Consider the following 12,633-nt stretch of genomic DNA (forward strand, 5'->3'; position numbering starts at 1 on the left):
GAGATTTTAGGCATATTTCCTTATCGCTTCGTGCGGCCACCGTCATAATACTTCGCCGAGGGCTTCTGTGGGCTTTCGACTTCCAAAGCCTTCGTTCGGCCCATTTTGGAAGACCGGCTTGGCCCAACACATAGGGAAACGATTTGGCGCATGCCTCCTCTTGCGCTGCTAGGCCCGCTCACCATTCCTCTCGCAGCTCGGCCTATCTAACCTTCTCCACGGCTCGGCCCATCCGCCATTCGAATTAAGATGTGGCTTGGTCCACCTCGCCCATGCGCGGCTCGGCCCGAGTATGTTGAAATCCGTCTTGGTCTATATTACCGAGGCGCGGCTCGGCCTAACTACGTTGAAGTGCGGCTCGGCCCACTCTTCGTCTTTCTTACGGCTCTCCCCACTGATCTGTCTCCATACTTAGTCGTTTTGAGATGGTTTTATCCGTTTGGGGTGGAAACCGACCCCAACAAAGATGAAGCTTCTTGTAATAACTTTGCAATTCTGTTTTGCAGGTTTCCACAATGTCTCAAGAGTTGCACTTAACATTGGTGTCAGTAAAGTTGTGTATCCTGTTTACAGGGCTAGCTCTTCTCCTCATTGGTCCTTTCGCTTACTTCTTGGAGAAGTAAGTTCACAATCTTTCCCTAAGTCGAGACTGTGTGTTCAACGAGCATTTGGTTCTAGAGTTTGATTTCTCTCGTCGTGCACATAATCTTTCAAAAACAAAAATAAACAAAGGGTTTTGGTTTATTTCATATGGGGTTTCCAGGTTTCTGTCTCTTTGGATTTCAATGGGTTTCTTGGGTAAGAAGAACTATTAATCTTTTTAATCAAATGTGGGATTTCTTTTAAAATGAAGACCAGAATATTTTTTTAACTAGAAATATGGTAACACCAAAATGTTTTGTTATTTGATCTCATATAGATTTGTTGGGTAACACCAGAAAAATTATCATTTTGATCTCATGTTATATTTTTTTGTGTGTTCTCAGAAAGGAAAGGGCTCCTCTCACAATCTCATTACTAGTTCAGTTCTTTCTCTTAGCACTCATAGGGTAAGAAACCCCTCTGTATCACTAATCAGTTTTCATCAATCTAATTATAAGCTTTATTTAGGATGATAATTTATTTGTATTTTTTTGCCCCCTGATTTTATGAACATCATATCAGAATCACAGCGAATCAAGGATTCTACCTCTTGGGACTGACTTATGCATCTCCAACTTTTGCTTCAGCAATGCAAAACACTGTTACTGCAATCACTATTATCATGGCTTGTGCCCTAAGGTACCTTATTTTAAGGAAATTTCTTTAGAAAGAATGATCATCTTTATATCCCCGGCCGTCTTAACCTTGATATTCATCAATGTTCAAGGATCAAGCACATAAATCTTGTTCGAAGACATGTTAATCCAAGGTGTTAGGGACTATAGTGAGCGTAGGCGGAGCCACAACCATCACCTTGTACAGAGCCCACCCTTTCAGAAAAAGCCTTACCGCGCAAGAAACCAACTCTCTTGACGGGATTGAATTCATTAACAAAGCACATAACTGGACACTCGGATGCTTATACCTTATGGGACACTGCTTATCATGGGCTGGTTGGATGGTTCTTCAAGCTCCTGTCCTGAAGAATTACCCAGCTGTTGTGGATTAATCTCCATAGATCTCTGCGATTCGAACACTCTCAAAAATTCTCAAGAACAGAAACGAATTTGAAGAAGAAATATTGCGATTTAGAGAATTTGAGCTAGAAAGTAAAGAACACACAAGTTTTACGAGTTCAGGCCCTCGATATGAGTAATAGTCCTACGTCTCAGCCTGATTCTTCCAGTAATCCACTATCTCCAGCTGATCACTTACACAATACAGACTCCAAGATTCAACAATACAATCTCTTGGAAGAAGACGACTCTGAATCTAGCCGTTATAAACATGTGGGTACTAACTATAAGTATAATATCTGTTGTATGTATAGAAGTCGGTTATATCATTAACCATAAACCAAATGAGAATCTACCTGGTTTAGATCACATTTAACCAGACCCTCAAATTAGACATTACCAGTCTCGGTTAAACCTGAAACAGATTTGATTTTCATCACCAAAACTCAACAAACTCCACCTTGATGACAATCAATCTGATCTGTTACCTCTATACAACCACCACACGCAGAACCATGACTTTCACAGCACCTTAGTGCCGAGCCACTCCCAAGAAGTTCAGAGCATTCTCGAACTTGTTCACCGGTAGTACTTTAGTTAACATATCAGCTGGGTTCTTCAATGTAGAGATCTTCTGCATTTTAACTTCACCTTGTGCTATGATGTCTCTGATGAAATGCAGCTTCCTGTCTATCTTCTTAGTCCTTTCGTGATGCACGTTTTTCTTGGCTAAGCACAAAGCACTTAGCGAGTCACACCACACATCAACCGACTCCTGTGAGAAATCCAACTCCTATGCCAAACCTTTCAACCAAATACTTTCCTCAACAACCTCTACTAAAGCTATATACTCTGCCTCTGTTGTTGATAAAGTAACCACATGTTGTAACTCAGACTTTCAACTGATTTTGTTTCCTCCAGCTGTGAAGACATAACCCGATAATGATCTCCTTCTATCCGAGTCCGATGCAAAGTCCGAATCACAGTGACCCTCAACTTTAAACTCTTCATTCTTCCTGAAGATGAGCTTGAAATCTTGAGTTTCTTTCAGATACTTCAACACCCACTTGATGCAGACCAACGAACCAACCCATGTTTACTTATGAACCTGCTTACCAACCCAACTGCATAAGCCAAATCACATCTGGTTCCAATCATGTCATACATTATGCTTCCAATTGCATTTGCATAAGGCACATTTTCCATAGAAGTTTCCTGTTCTCCATCTTTCAAAGCTGAGAGCCTGAAATGAGCACCAACCGGTGTCGAGACTGACTTTGCTTCACTCATGCTGAATACCTACAGAATCTTCTTCACATAACTCGCTTTAGACAAAGTCAAAACTCCACCTTGATGATCTTTCTCTATATCCATACCCAAGATTCTGCTTGCTGCACCCAGGTCTTTCATCTCGAACCTACTACTCAACAGCTCTTTCATCTTCTTGATTTCAGCCATGTCCTTCGAAGTAACTAACATATCATCTACATAGAGTAACAAGTAGATGAATGTACCTGTTTCTGCTTCCTTAACATATACACACTGATCATATTCACTCTCTTAAACCCGTGAGATACCACAAATTGATCAAAACATTTATTCTATTGTCTAAGAGCCTGCTTTAACCCGTACAAAGCCTTCTTAAGCCTACATACATAACTTTCTTTTCCCTTTATTTTGTATCCTTCAGGTTGCTCCATGTAAATCTCCACTTCAATTATACCATGAAAAATGCTGTTTTCACGTAAAGCTGCTCCAGCTCAAGGTCCAAATTCACTGTTATAGACATTATCATCTGAATTGAAACATGTTTCAGTACTACTGGTGAGAACACTTCTTGGTAATCAATTTCTTCTTTCTGACTGTAACCTTTAGCTACTACTTTTGCTTTGTACCTTAGCTTTTCCACTCCAGGAATTCCAGGCTTCAATCTATACACCCATTTGCAGCTGATTACTTTTATATTCTTTGGTACCCTGTCTACTAACTATATGTATAGTATTCGTTGTATGTATAGAAGTCGGTTATATCATTAACCGTAAACCAATGAGAATCTACCTGGTTTAAATCACATTTAACCAGACCCTCAAATTAGATATTACCAGTCTTGGTTTAAACCTGAAACAGATTTGATTTCATCACCAAAAATCAACACTAGCAAAGCTCACCTTAACATCATTCACATGTTTCTTTGGTGTGCTTCAGTTTCTAGTCATTGCTCTGTTTGTCGAAACTGATCCCAAGAAACTGGATTATTGTCTCATGGGAAGAGCTCTTCACCATCCTTTATGCGGTAAGCTCTCAAGTGGCCAGTGAATATTCAAGATTTGTGGTTCCAACAAACGAGCTAACATACACAGAATTTTATAGGGAATAGTGGCGTCCGGTCTGGTTGTTTATCTTCAGACATGGTGTATGTACAAAGGCGGTCCTGTCTTTGTAGCTGCCTTTCTGCCGCTCCAGACACTTCTCGTCGCTGGCATGACATTTGTCCTCCTTGGTGATCAATTATACTCTGGAAGGTAAGTTCACAAAAGAAAAACTTGTTCGACCCGAATTGAAACCGGTGCCGCAGATATATTATAAGGTGGTCTTGATATCGGTGTTTTACTTGTGTACAGCATTGTTGCAGCGATGTTCATAATGCTAGGGCTGTACTTAGTTCTTTGGAGTAAAACCGAGGAGAGAAGACAGGTGAATGAAGAGTCGAACCAAGAAGAAGAAGATCATGAGTCACTGACCAGACACCTCCTTGGGGATGTAAATAAAGAAGCTCAACAAAAAAAGGATTCTGAATCTCTAGTGTAAATCATCATATACCAGCAAATAGAACACAAGACAATCCTCTCAGTACATACACACATGACAAAGAAAATCATATAAGAACTTGGCCAAGCCACAGGTCTTTACAATTTTCAAAGGATCTTAAGATAACTTTGCTTTCGCTTTGTTTCGTGAGATAATTGTTAAGAACAAGCACTTTGATTGTATATCAATTCTTAGTACCTTCCAAATGATTAATTAACTTTACGTTTCGAATATTTCTTCTACTGCTGTGGACTGAAACTATAAATAGACTAGTGGATACAAAACTAAAGAAAAACTCTCAGATGAAATTCTGTACTAAAGCAAATTCAAAGGAGAGACTTGTTGCAGAGGAAACCCTACACTGAGCAATATGCAAGACATTTCCGGAAAAAAAAAAGTGTGGAAAGTATGAGATGAAAACAAATTTAGATTTTGAGCCTCTATTGATTACATGGGCTAAATTATACGTTCAGTATAAGCCCAATAATGCTCGGCCCAAAACAAAAAGCCCAAGAAATAGCTCAGCGTCTTCTTCTCCGTCGTGGCCGTCATTTGAAAGGGTTGTGGCACCTGCGCAGCCTCAGAAAAACCTCACCTTTTCATCAAACTCATAACTCCATTGTCTCTGTTTTACATCGAACAGAGACAAAAGAGTAAACTCGTTTAGCATCTTCAGATGTTCTAACGCGTCGAAAAAATGCCTTATTACTCAGCAATTTTCCGAGGACATATCAGACCTAACGCCGTCGTCGGTGCTGCCTCCATGTTTATCCAACATAATTCCGTCCAGCTTCATCGCAGCACTAAATTAGTGTTAAAAACATCTTCTTTAGTTAGGTCTCTTCATTGTCGGAGGTCAGGAGGATTAAGGGTCTTGTCCGTGAGAGCAGGTCGTCGCGATGCTTCTTCTTCTTCCTCTTCTTCTTCCTCTTCTTCTTCGACTCTTGGGTTAGAGTGGAGAACGTCGAATTTGCCTTACTTTCAGAAGCAAAGCTCTGGCTATGGACGAATTGCTTACAACGACTACGAATCAAGCGATGACTCGGACCGTGATATAGGTTCTTCTCAGTCTCAGCAAATGGTAACTTCGAAATTTTTCACATTTCAGAATCTCTTAAAAGGGTTTTTGTGTGTTTTTATTTGTGTTGAATTTGTTAATTGTTTTTAGGCGGGTTCGACTCTTGATAACATTGATCAATGGAGGTTCAAGCTTACTATGCTTCTACGGAACAGAGAAGACCAAGAAGTTGTGTCAAGGGAGAGAAAAGATCGGCGTGATTTTGAGCATATTTCAACGATGGCAACAAGAATGGGATTACACAGGTGAAGTTTTTGTTATGTTACCAGGTCAAAAATACTTCCTTTTTTTTCTTTGAGGTTGATTTTCCTCTGCAAGAGATTAGAGATGTGTTATGTTTGTTTGCAGTCGTCAGTATTCGAAGATCATTGTCATTAGCAAATCTCCTTTGCCGAATTATAGACCCGATCTTGATGATAAGCGCCCACAAAGAGAGGTAATAAAAATTGATCCTTTAAACTTGTTGTGTTTTCTAAAACCTTTTGTTTACTGAGATAGAGAGCTTATATCTAATAGTGCAACGCTGGTTGCTTGTTTGTCTTACGTGTTTCGTATTGGAGTTTCTTTAATAGTAAGTTGTTCATTTTTCATGGCGTCTTTGATATAAAAGGTGGTTTTGCCTTTTGGCCTACAAAGCGAAGTGGATGCCCATCTACATGCTTTCCTCGACCAGAAGAAAATGATGATTCCAGAGATGCCTAGGCCAAATAGTAGTGAAAGTTTAGCAACTGATTATGGAAACTATGAGAAACCAGAGACCGTCATGCAGAATAGTCTTGCCAGGGAAAGAGTACTCCGTCCCAGAAGTTTGCAACTGAGGAGCAAGCAACAGCAATGGGTGGTAGGTTTCTTTGATGTTGCAGCCTTTTATTCTTTGAATCATATACCTCTCTCATATTTAGTTTAATATGTGTAAGTTTCTTGGCAGGATTCTCCAGAAGGCCAGAAAATGGTTGAGTTTCGCAAAACACTTCCTGCATACAAAGAGAAAGATGCGTTATTGAAAGCCATTTCGGAAAATCAGGTGAGCCGCGATTCTTCCATTTGATCTCATGTAGTCATATTATTATCAACTAATCAAGAATGGTATTTTTCTAACTTATTATGTGCATCTTGCAGGTCATTGTGGTTTCTGGAGAAACAGGTTGTGGTAAGACAACGCAGCTTCCACAGTACATCTTAGAATCCGAGATCGAGGCTGCCCGTGGAGCTACGTGCAGTATCATATGTACACAGCCTAGAAGAATATCTGCTATTTCTGTTTCTGAACGAGTTGCTGCAGAACGTGGAGAGCAAATAGGAGAATCCGTACGTTCTTTTTACGCTCTTGAGTCTTGTATTGAGCAGTTGGGTTTTATTAGTTATTTAATCTATTTTAACTGAATTATTGGGATGAACAAATCTGATTTCGACACTATGACCTGAGAGGAAATTATATATCTTGATAGTACACTATTTTTGAGATTTATATGCGCTCTCTCCTCTTGGAAGGTTGGCTACAAAGTTCGGCTTGAAGGAATGAGGGGGAGAGACACACGTCTTCTTTTCTGTACAACTGGTGTTTTACTTAGACGGTTACTTGTGGATCGTAGCCTGAAAGGTGTGACGCATGTCGTAGTTGATGAAATTCATGAACGTGGGATGAATGAAGGTAGAAATTTGTTATTTCGTAAAAGGTGCTCTATTTAGTACTGGAAGTCTCATATTTCACACACAATCTTCTCTTTTGCTGTCAGATTTTCTGCTTATTGTCTTGAAAGAACTCCTTCCTCGTCGACCTGACCTAAAGTTGATTCTAATGAGTGCTACTTTGAACGCTGAGCTCTTTTCTTCTTATTTTGGTGGTGCTCCAGCCATGCATATCCCAGTAAGTTTATGCACATATTTCTTTGCTTAAACATGTTCTATACTTGTGAAATGTTTCTCATGTTGTCGAAGAGGTTTGAACTAAAGTGATTATTTATTTACAGGGTTTTACATACCCTGTCCGAGCCCATTTCTTGGAGGATCTTCTCGAGACTACTGGGTACAGGCTCACAGCATATAATCAAATTGACGATTATGGTGAAGAAAAGACATGGAAGATGCAAAAACAAGCTCAATTCAAGAAAAGAAAATCCCAGATATCCTCTGCTGTTGAGGTATGAAAAAGTTTGTTATACTACATTACAATATTTGTATCTTCCCAGATTATTTGCTTAAAGTATGTTCTAAATTTGTGAGCAGGATGCTCTTGAAGCTGCAGACTTCAAAGGATACAACTTTCGTACCAGAGATTCCATGTCATGCTGGAGTCCTGATTCAATAGGCTTTAACCTCATTGAGAATGTGCTTTGTCACATCGTCAAAGGAGAAAGACCTGGTGCTGTTTTGGTATTCATGACCGGTTGGGATGATATAAACTCCTTGAAGAATCAGCTCGAAGCTCATCCTCTTCTAGGAGACCTCAACAAAGTTTTGTTGCTTGCCTGTCATGGATCCATGGCCAGCTCTGAGCAGGTAGTTTTAGTATCCATTGTTTTCCTATCTATGCATACGAGGACAACAGATGTTAAAATGTTGAAATTAATCTTATTACGCTCTTGCTATCATTTTTGTGATGATGATTTTCTTTTCATTTCTACAGAGGCTGATTTTTGATAGACCTCCAGAAGGAGTTAGAAAAATAGTGCTGGCCACCAATATGGCTGAGACAAGTATTACCATCAATGATGTTGTATTTGTGGTTGATTGTGGTAAAGCAAAAGAAACGTCATACGATGCGCTTAACAATACCCCTTGTCTGCTTCCATCGTGGATTTCGAAGGCAGCTGCTCGCCAAGTAAGAGATAGACATCGATGTTTGCTGCTCAAAATTTCTTTTGATTTGCATTCTCTATGTAGTTGTAATTAATTGTGTCTTTTCTTTTCCTCTATTACAGAGAAGAGGAAGAGCTGGCCGTGTTATGCCTGGAGAATGTTATCACCTTTATCCTAGATGTGTCTATGATGCTTTTGCTGACTACCAGCAGCCAGAACTCCTAAGGACTCCGTTGCAGTCTCTATGTCTACAAATCAAAAGCTTAAGACTTGGAAGCATTTCAGAGTTCCTTTCCCGAGCGTTGCAACCTCCTGAAGCTTTATCAGTAATTTTTCTACTACACTTTTTTTTATCTCTCCTCATTGCGTTATCCTTCGGGGATTAACATCTAATCTTGATGGCCATGTTAATTTTCAGGTCCAAAATGCTGTTGAGTATCTGAAGATCATTGGGGCTCTTGATGACAACGAAAATTTAACAGCTTTAGGTATGTTTTTACTGGAACACTTTACTAGTATCCTTAATATATTCAAGTTCTGGTGGGAATTCATTTAATGCTCTCTGCAGGGAAAAACTTGTCTATGCTTCCTGTGGAGCCTAAACTTGGAAAAATGCTTATTTTAGGGGCTATCTTCAACTGTCTAGATCCAGTAATGACAGTTGTTGCTGGTCTTAGTGTCAGAGACCCATTCCTTATGCCATTTGACAAAAAGGATGTAAGTTTATAGTGGATTATTCATGTGATTCATTCATATTGCTTTTGGCGAAACCACTGCTCTCAAATGACTAGAGCCCAGCTAAAGCCAAGAAGTGCCTCTAATTATTCACATAGTTCCTTTTATTGCAGCTAGCAGAATCAGCAAAGTCCAAGTTCTCTGGCCGTGATTGCAGTGATCATTTGACATTGATTCGAGCGTACAATGGTTGGAAAGAAGCTGAAAGAACACAGTCTGGTTACGAGTATTGCTGGAAGAACTTTCTCTCTGCGCAAACTCTTAAGGCCATGGACTCTATGCGAAAACAATTCTTCTTCCTCCTCAAGGAGGCTTCTCTGATTGATAACATTGAAGGTTGTAGTAAGCTGAGTTATGATGATCATCTTATCCGCGCAATCATCTGTGCTGGTCTGTTCCCTGGAATTTGCTCTGTCGTTGTGAGTCATCATCTTTCCATTCGCTTGTCAGCTCTTCTTTTTCCAAAATTCTGTTGTTCTACTCAATAATGAAACTATTCCGCTCCACAGAATAAGGAAAAGTCAATTACGCTAAAGACAATGGAGGATGGGCAAGTACTTCTGTACTCGGTAAGTCTCTCTTTTTAGCTTTCTGTCTTTAGCAGCTTACCAACTTGGTGTTTTATTTCATTGTTATTATTTGTTTTTTTTTTGTATTTTGCAGAGTTCTGTGAATGGAAATGTACCAAGGATTCCTTTCCCTTGGCTAGTCTTCAACGAAAAAATCAAAGTCAATTCTGTGTTTCTTCGAGATTCCACTGCTGTATCTGACTCTGTGCTTCTTCTGTTTGGGGATAAAGTATCCTCCGGTGGATTTGTAAGTCATAGTCCCATCTTATATTGTCAATTTCCTTCCATGTTGATCTTATTTTCACATTTGATTTTACATCGTGTTGTCTCTGTGTTCCCCATAGGATGGTCATCTCAAAATGCTGGGAGGATATCTAGAGTTTTTCATGAAACCCACTATAGCATATACATACCTTTCGTTAAAAAGAGAGCTCGACGAACTTATTCAGAATAAGGTAAAGTTCCAAGCCTAGTCCCGAGGATACATCTTTTGTCGTCTTTATTGTCTTTGACAAAGCTTGTTTCTGGTCTTCTCTACAGCTTGTGAATCCAAAACTTGATATTCAACTATACGACAAACTGATGACTGCCATTAGATTACTTGTGTCTGAGGACCAGTGTGAGGGCAGATTCGTCTTTGGCCGGAAAGCTCTAAGCCCTACAACGACAAAGAAGTTAAAAGTAGTAGGAGCTCAGCTGCAGAACAGTGGCGGGGAAAACGAGAAGAACCAACTTCAGACATTGCTTGCCCGAGCAGGACACGGAACACCTGTTTACAAGACAAGACAGCTTAAGAACAACCAGTTCCGCGCTATGGTTACTTTCAATGGATTGGATTTCATGGGAAAGCCATGTGGTAGTAAGAAAAATGCAGAGAAGGATGCAGCTCATGAGGCTTTGTTGTGGTTACAAGGTGAGTCCAAGTCGAGCCTGAATGATCTTAACCACATGTCTACGCTCTTAAAGAAGGAGAAAAGAAAGAAAACCGAAAGGGCACCAGCTCGATGGGGTTAAGGGTTTATAGGAGAGCACCAAAGCGCGAAAGATGAATTCGTGATGGTATGGATTCTTACCAACCTCATGATCCCTCAGGTCTAATGTCAGAAAGAGTCGTGACCAAGAGATTCTTCTAGACGAAATACTGAGTGAGAGGGCTTGGTGCGTTTTGGTTGAAGGTTTCAGATTTGTTGGTGATTTATTCGAGTTCTTGGTTTGGTTGGAAAATCAAGAACCCAACAAGAAGTCATGTTATAGCTCTCTAACAAATTGCTCTGTAGATTCTTGCTTAGTGATTAGATCCAAACGGAGTGGCTCCTCGTGCTGGTCCTTTTATGTCTCTGTTCTTGTCTTTAGCTCATGTTAGAGCTTATGATTCTTCTTTATCAGTGTATACATATAACTATTATGTAAGATATTTAACTATAGATTTCAAGATTTATTGGGTATCTTCTAAAGTTTTGAAATTTTTGGTGTATGTAATTTTTTTTTACGTGATTTTTCCGAATCACTTTTCTTGATTTCACTATATACTGTATATAACTAGAACAAAACTATTGATTTGGTTTGTTTTTTTCTAATGGATCGACTACACAGAGCATGTATTAGTATGCTTATTTAACAGCCAAGCGATTTAAAATTAAAAATACAGAAATCACACACACTGACACACATACACAAGCACAAAATTCAACAAGTAAACATAAAACTATCTCACCGAATATCGTTTGACTTTCATTGAACTATATGCTCTGATTGTTTTCGTGGGTTACCTGATCAGATAGGAGGGGGCTTGTCGCTGAAAAACCGAGCAAGAACTTTGTCTTCAAGAACTGCTAAAGCTTCAGTGAGTTAATGCATATAGGTACCTTATACTGAGATGCAGACGCACCCTTGTTGCACCACCCTTATCTCTAGAGCTCCGATGGAGCCAACCTTACTCCTTAGCCCTCTATAAAGGGCATTAAATGATTCCTCCATCACACAACATTCCACCATCACCTTGTTATCACAATGCCATCAAACGTTTTGGCTTTATTTTCCAAATAAAAAACGTAGTAAGCTGGAAGAGTAGAAATGTCAGAATAGCATGTGAAGCCCATCAACATTAAACCTGAAGACTCGAGAAGGATTGTCACACGATCCAACGCCTTAAAATATCTTCTTCAGTTGTTGCCTCCACTCGGACGCTTATAACCATACTTTTTCTGCGTACAAATCTAAATTGAGGTGCTCTATTGTAGAATCCAGTCACTTGTAGAATATCTCCCATTCTATATCTGTATAAGCCTTGAAAAAAAAAGATTAGCTTTGTTAATATAGCGGAGAGATGATATTTATGGATATTATTTATATATATATGTAACTCACCAAAATGATTTATGACCAAGGGTTCATAAAAGCAACCTAACTTGACGTTCACGAGATCAATAATTTTACTATTGTTTTCTTCATCTTGGAACTCAAAGTAGGGGATGTTGGGCAAACATGTATAAAACACATCTTGTGGTTTGCATAGAGGATTCATATTTATCCCAATAATTGTTTCAGAAGACGAGTAACTCAGGGAAATGAGAGGCAATTTCTTGGAGTAGAACTCCAGTATTGGGATATATTGACTCATTTGTCCTGTAGTTATATTCTGAATAAATTTGATGTTGGGCCATAGCCTTGCAATGATACCTTCCCATGATTTCGGACTGTATCAAAGATCAATCTGATCCGCTAATTCAAGATTAGGTCCTCCAAGTATGACGGAGACAGAGTCTCTGCACTTAGGGTCAGTGATCCACTCGCTAATATAACCAGATCGGATGTTATTACACAATTCGTTCCAGAGTGTTTCAAGAAATTTGATCGCTTGGACTAATATAGACGCAAAATGAGAAGACATACTCACAACCTCCTCTCTCTGGACAAGAGCACAAAGAAGATGACAGTACACAGTCTGTTTGTTGTCGGCACATAATATGACTTCGTCAGGGCTTGT

The 12,633-nt window shown here is 39.5% G+C and overlaps 1 protein-coding gene and 2 pseudogenes across 1 annotated transcript; 2 read left to right on the plus strand and 1 right to left on the minus strand.

The window, feature by feature from the left end:
- The first annotated feature begins 466 nt into the window (after positions 1–466).
- LOC18011181 lies at positions 467–4,466 on the plus strand (annotated as a pseudogene).
- A 697-nt stretch (positions 4,467–5,163) lies between these two features.
- Positions 5,164–11,101, plus strand: LOC18011146 (DExH-box ATP-dependent RNA helicase DExH3). The gene is made up of 19 exons (XM_006393310.2): positions 5,164–5,547; positions 5,635–5,789; positions 5,893–5,980; positions 6,155–6,385; positions 6,473–6,568; positions 6,664–6,852; positions 7,036–7,195; positions 7,281–7,411; positions 7,515–7,685; positions 7,771–8,043; positions 8,171–8,365; positions 8,466–8,669; positions 8,762–8,831; positions 8,912–9,060; positions 9,192–9,497; positions 9,588–9,647; positions 9,742–9,894; positions 9,992–10,102; positions 10,188–11,101. Exons 1-19 carry the CDS (start codon positions 5,164–5,166, stop codon positions 10,659–10,661), a joined length of 3,600 nt encoding a protein of 1,199 aa, XP_006393372.1. The 3' UTR covers positions 10,662–11,101.
- Positions 11,102–11,420: 319 nt separating this feature from the next.
- LOC112082954 lies at positions 11,421–12,633 on the minus strand (annotated as a pseudogene).

The sequence above is a fragment of the Eutrema salsugineum genome, unplaced genomic scaffold, assembly GCF_000478725.1.
Source record: "Eutrema salsugineum unplaced genomic scaffold, Eutsalg1_0 scaffold_7, whole genome shotgun sequence".
NCBI lineage: Eukaryota > Viridiplantae > Streptophyta > Magnoliopsida > Brassicales > Brassicaceae > Eutrema > Eutrema salsugineum.

Coding starts and splice junctions, on each gene's coding strand:
- LOC18011146 (XM_006393310.2), top strand. CDS start 5,164: ATGCCTTATTACTCAGCAATTTTCCGAGGACATATCAGACCTAACGCC. Junction 5,790..5,892: donor ACAAGAATGGGATTACACAG/GTGAAGTTTTTG, acceptor GTTTGTTTGCAG/TCGTCAGTATTCGAAGATCA. Junction 8,832..8,911: donor CGAAAATTTAACAGCTTTAG/GTATGTTTTTAC, acceptor TGCTCTCTGCAG/GGAAAAACTTGTCTATGCTT.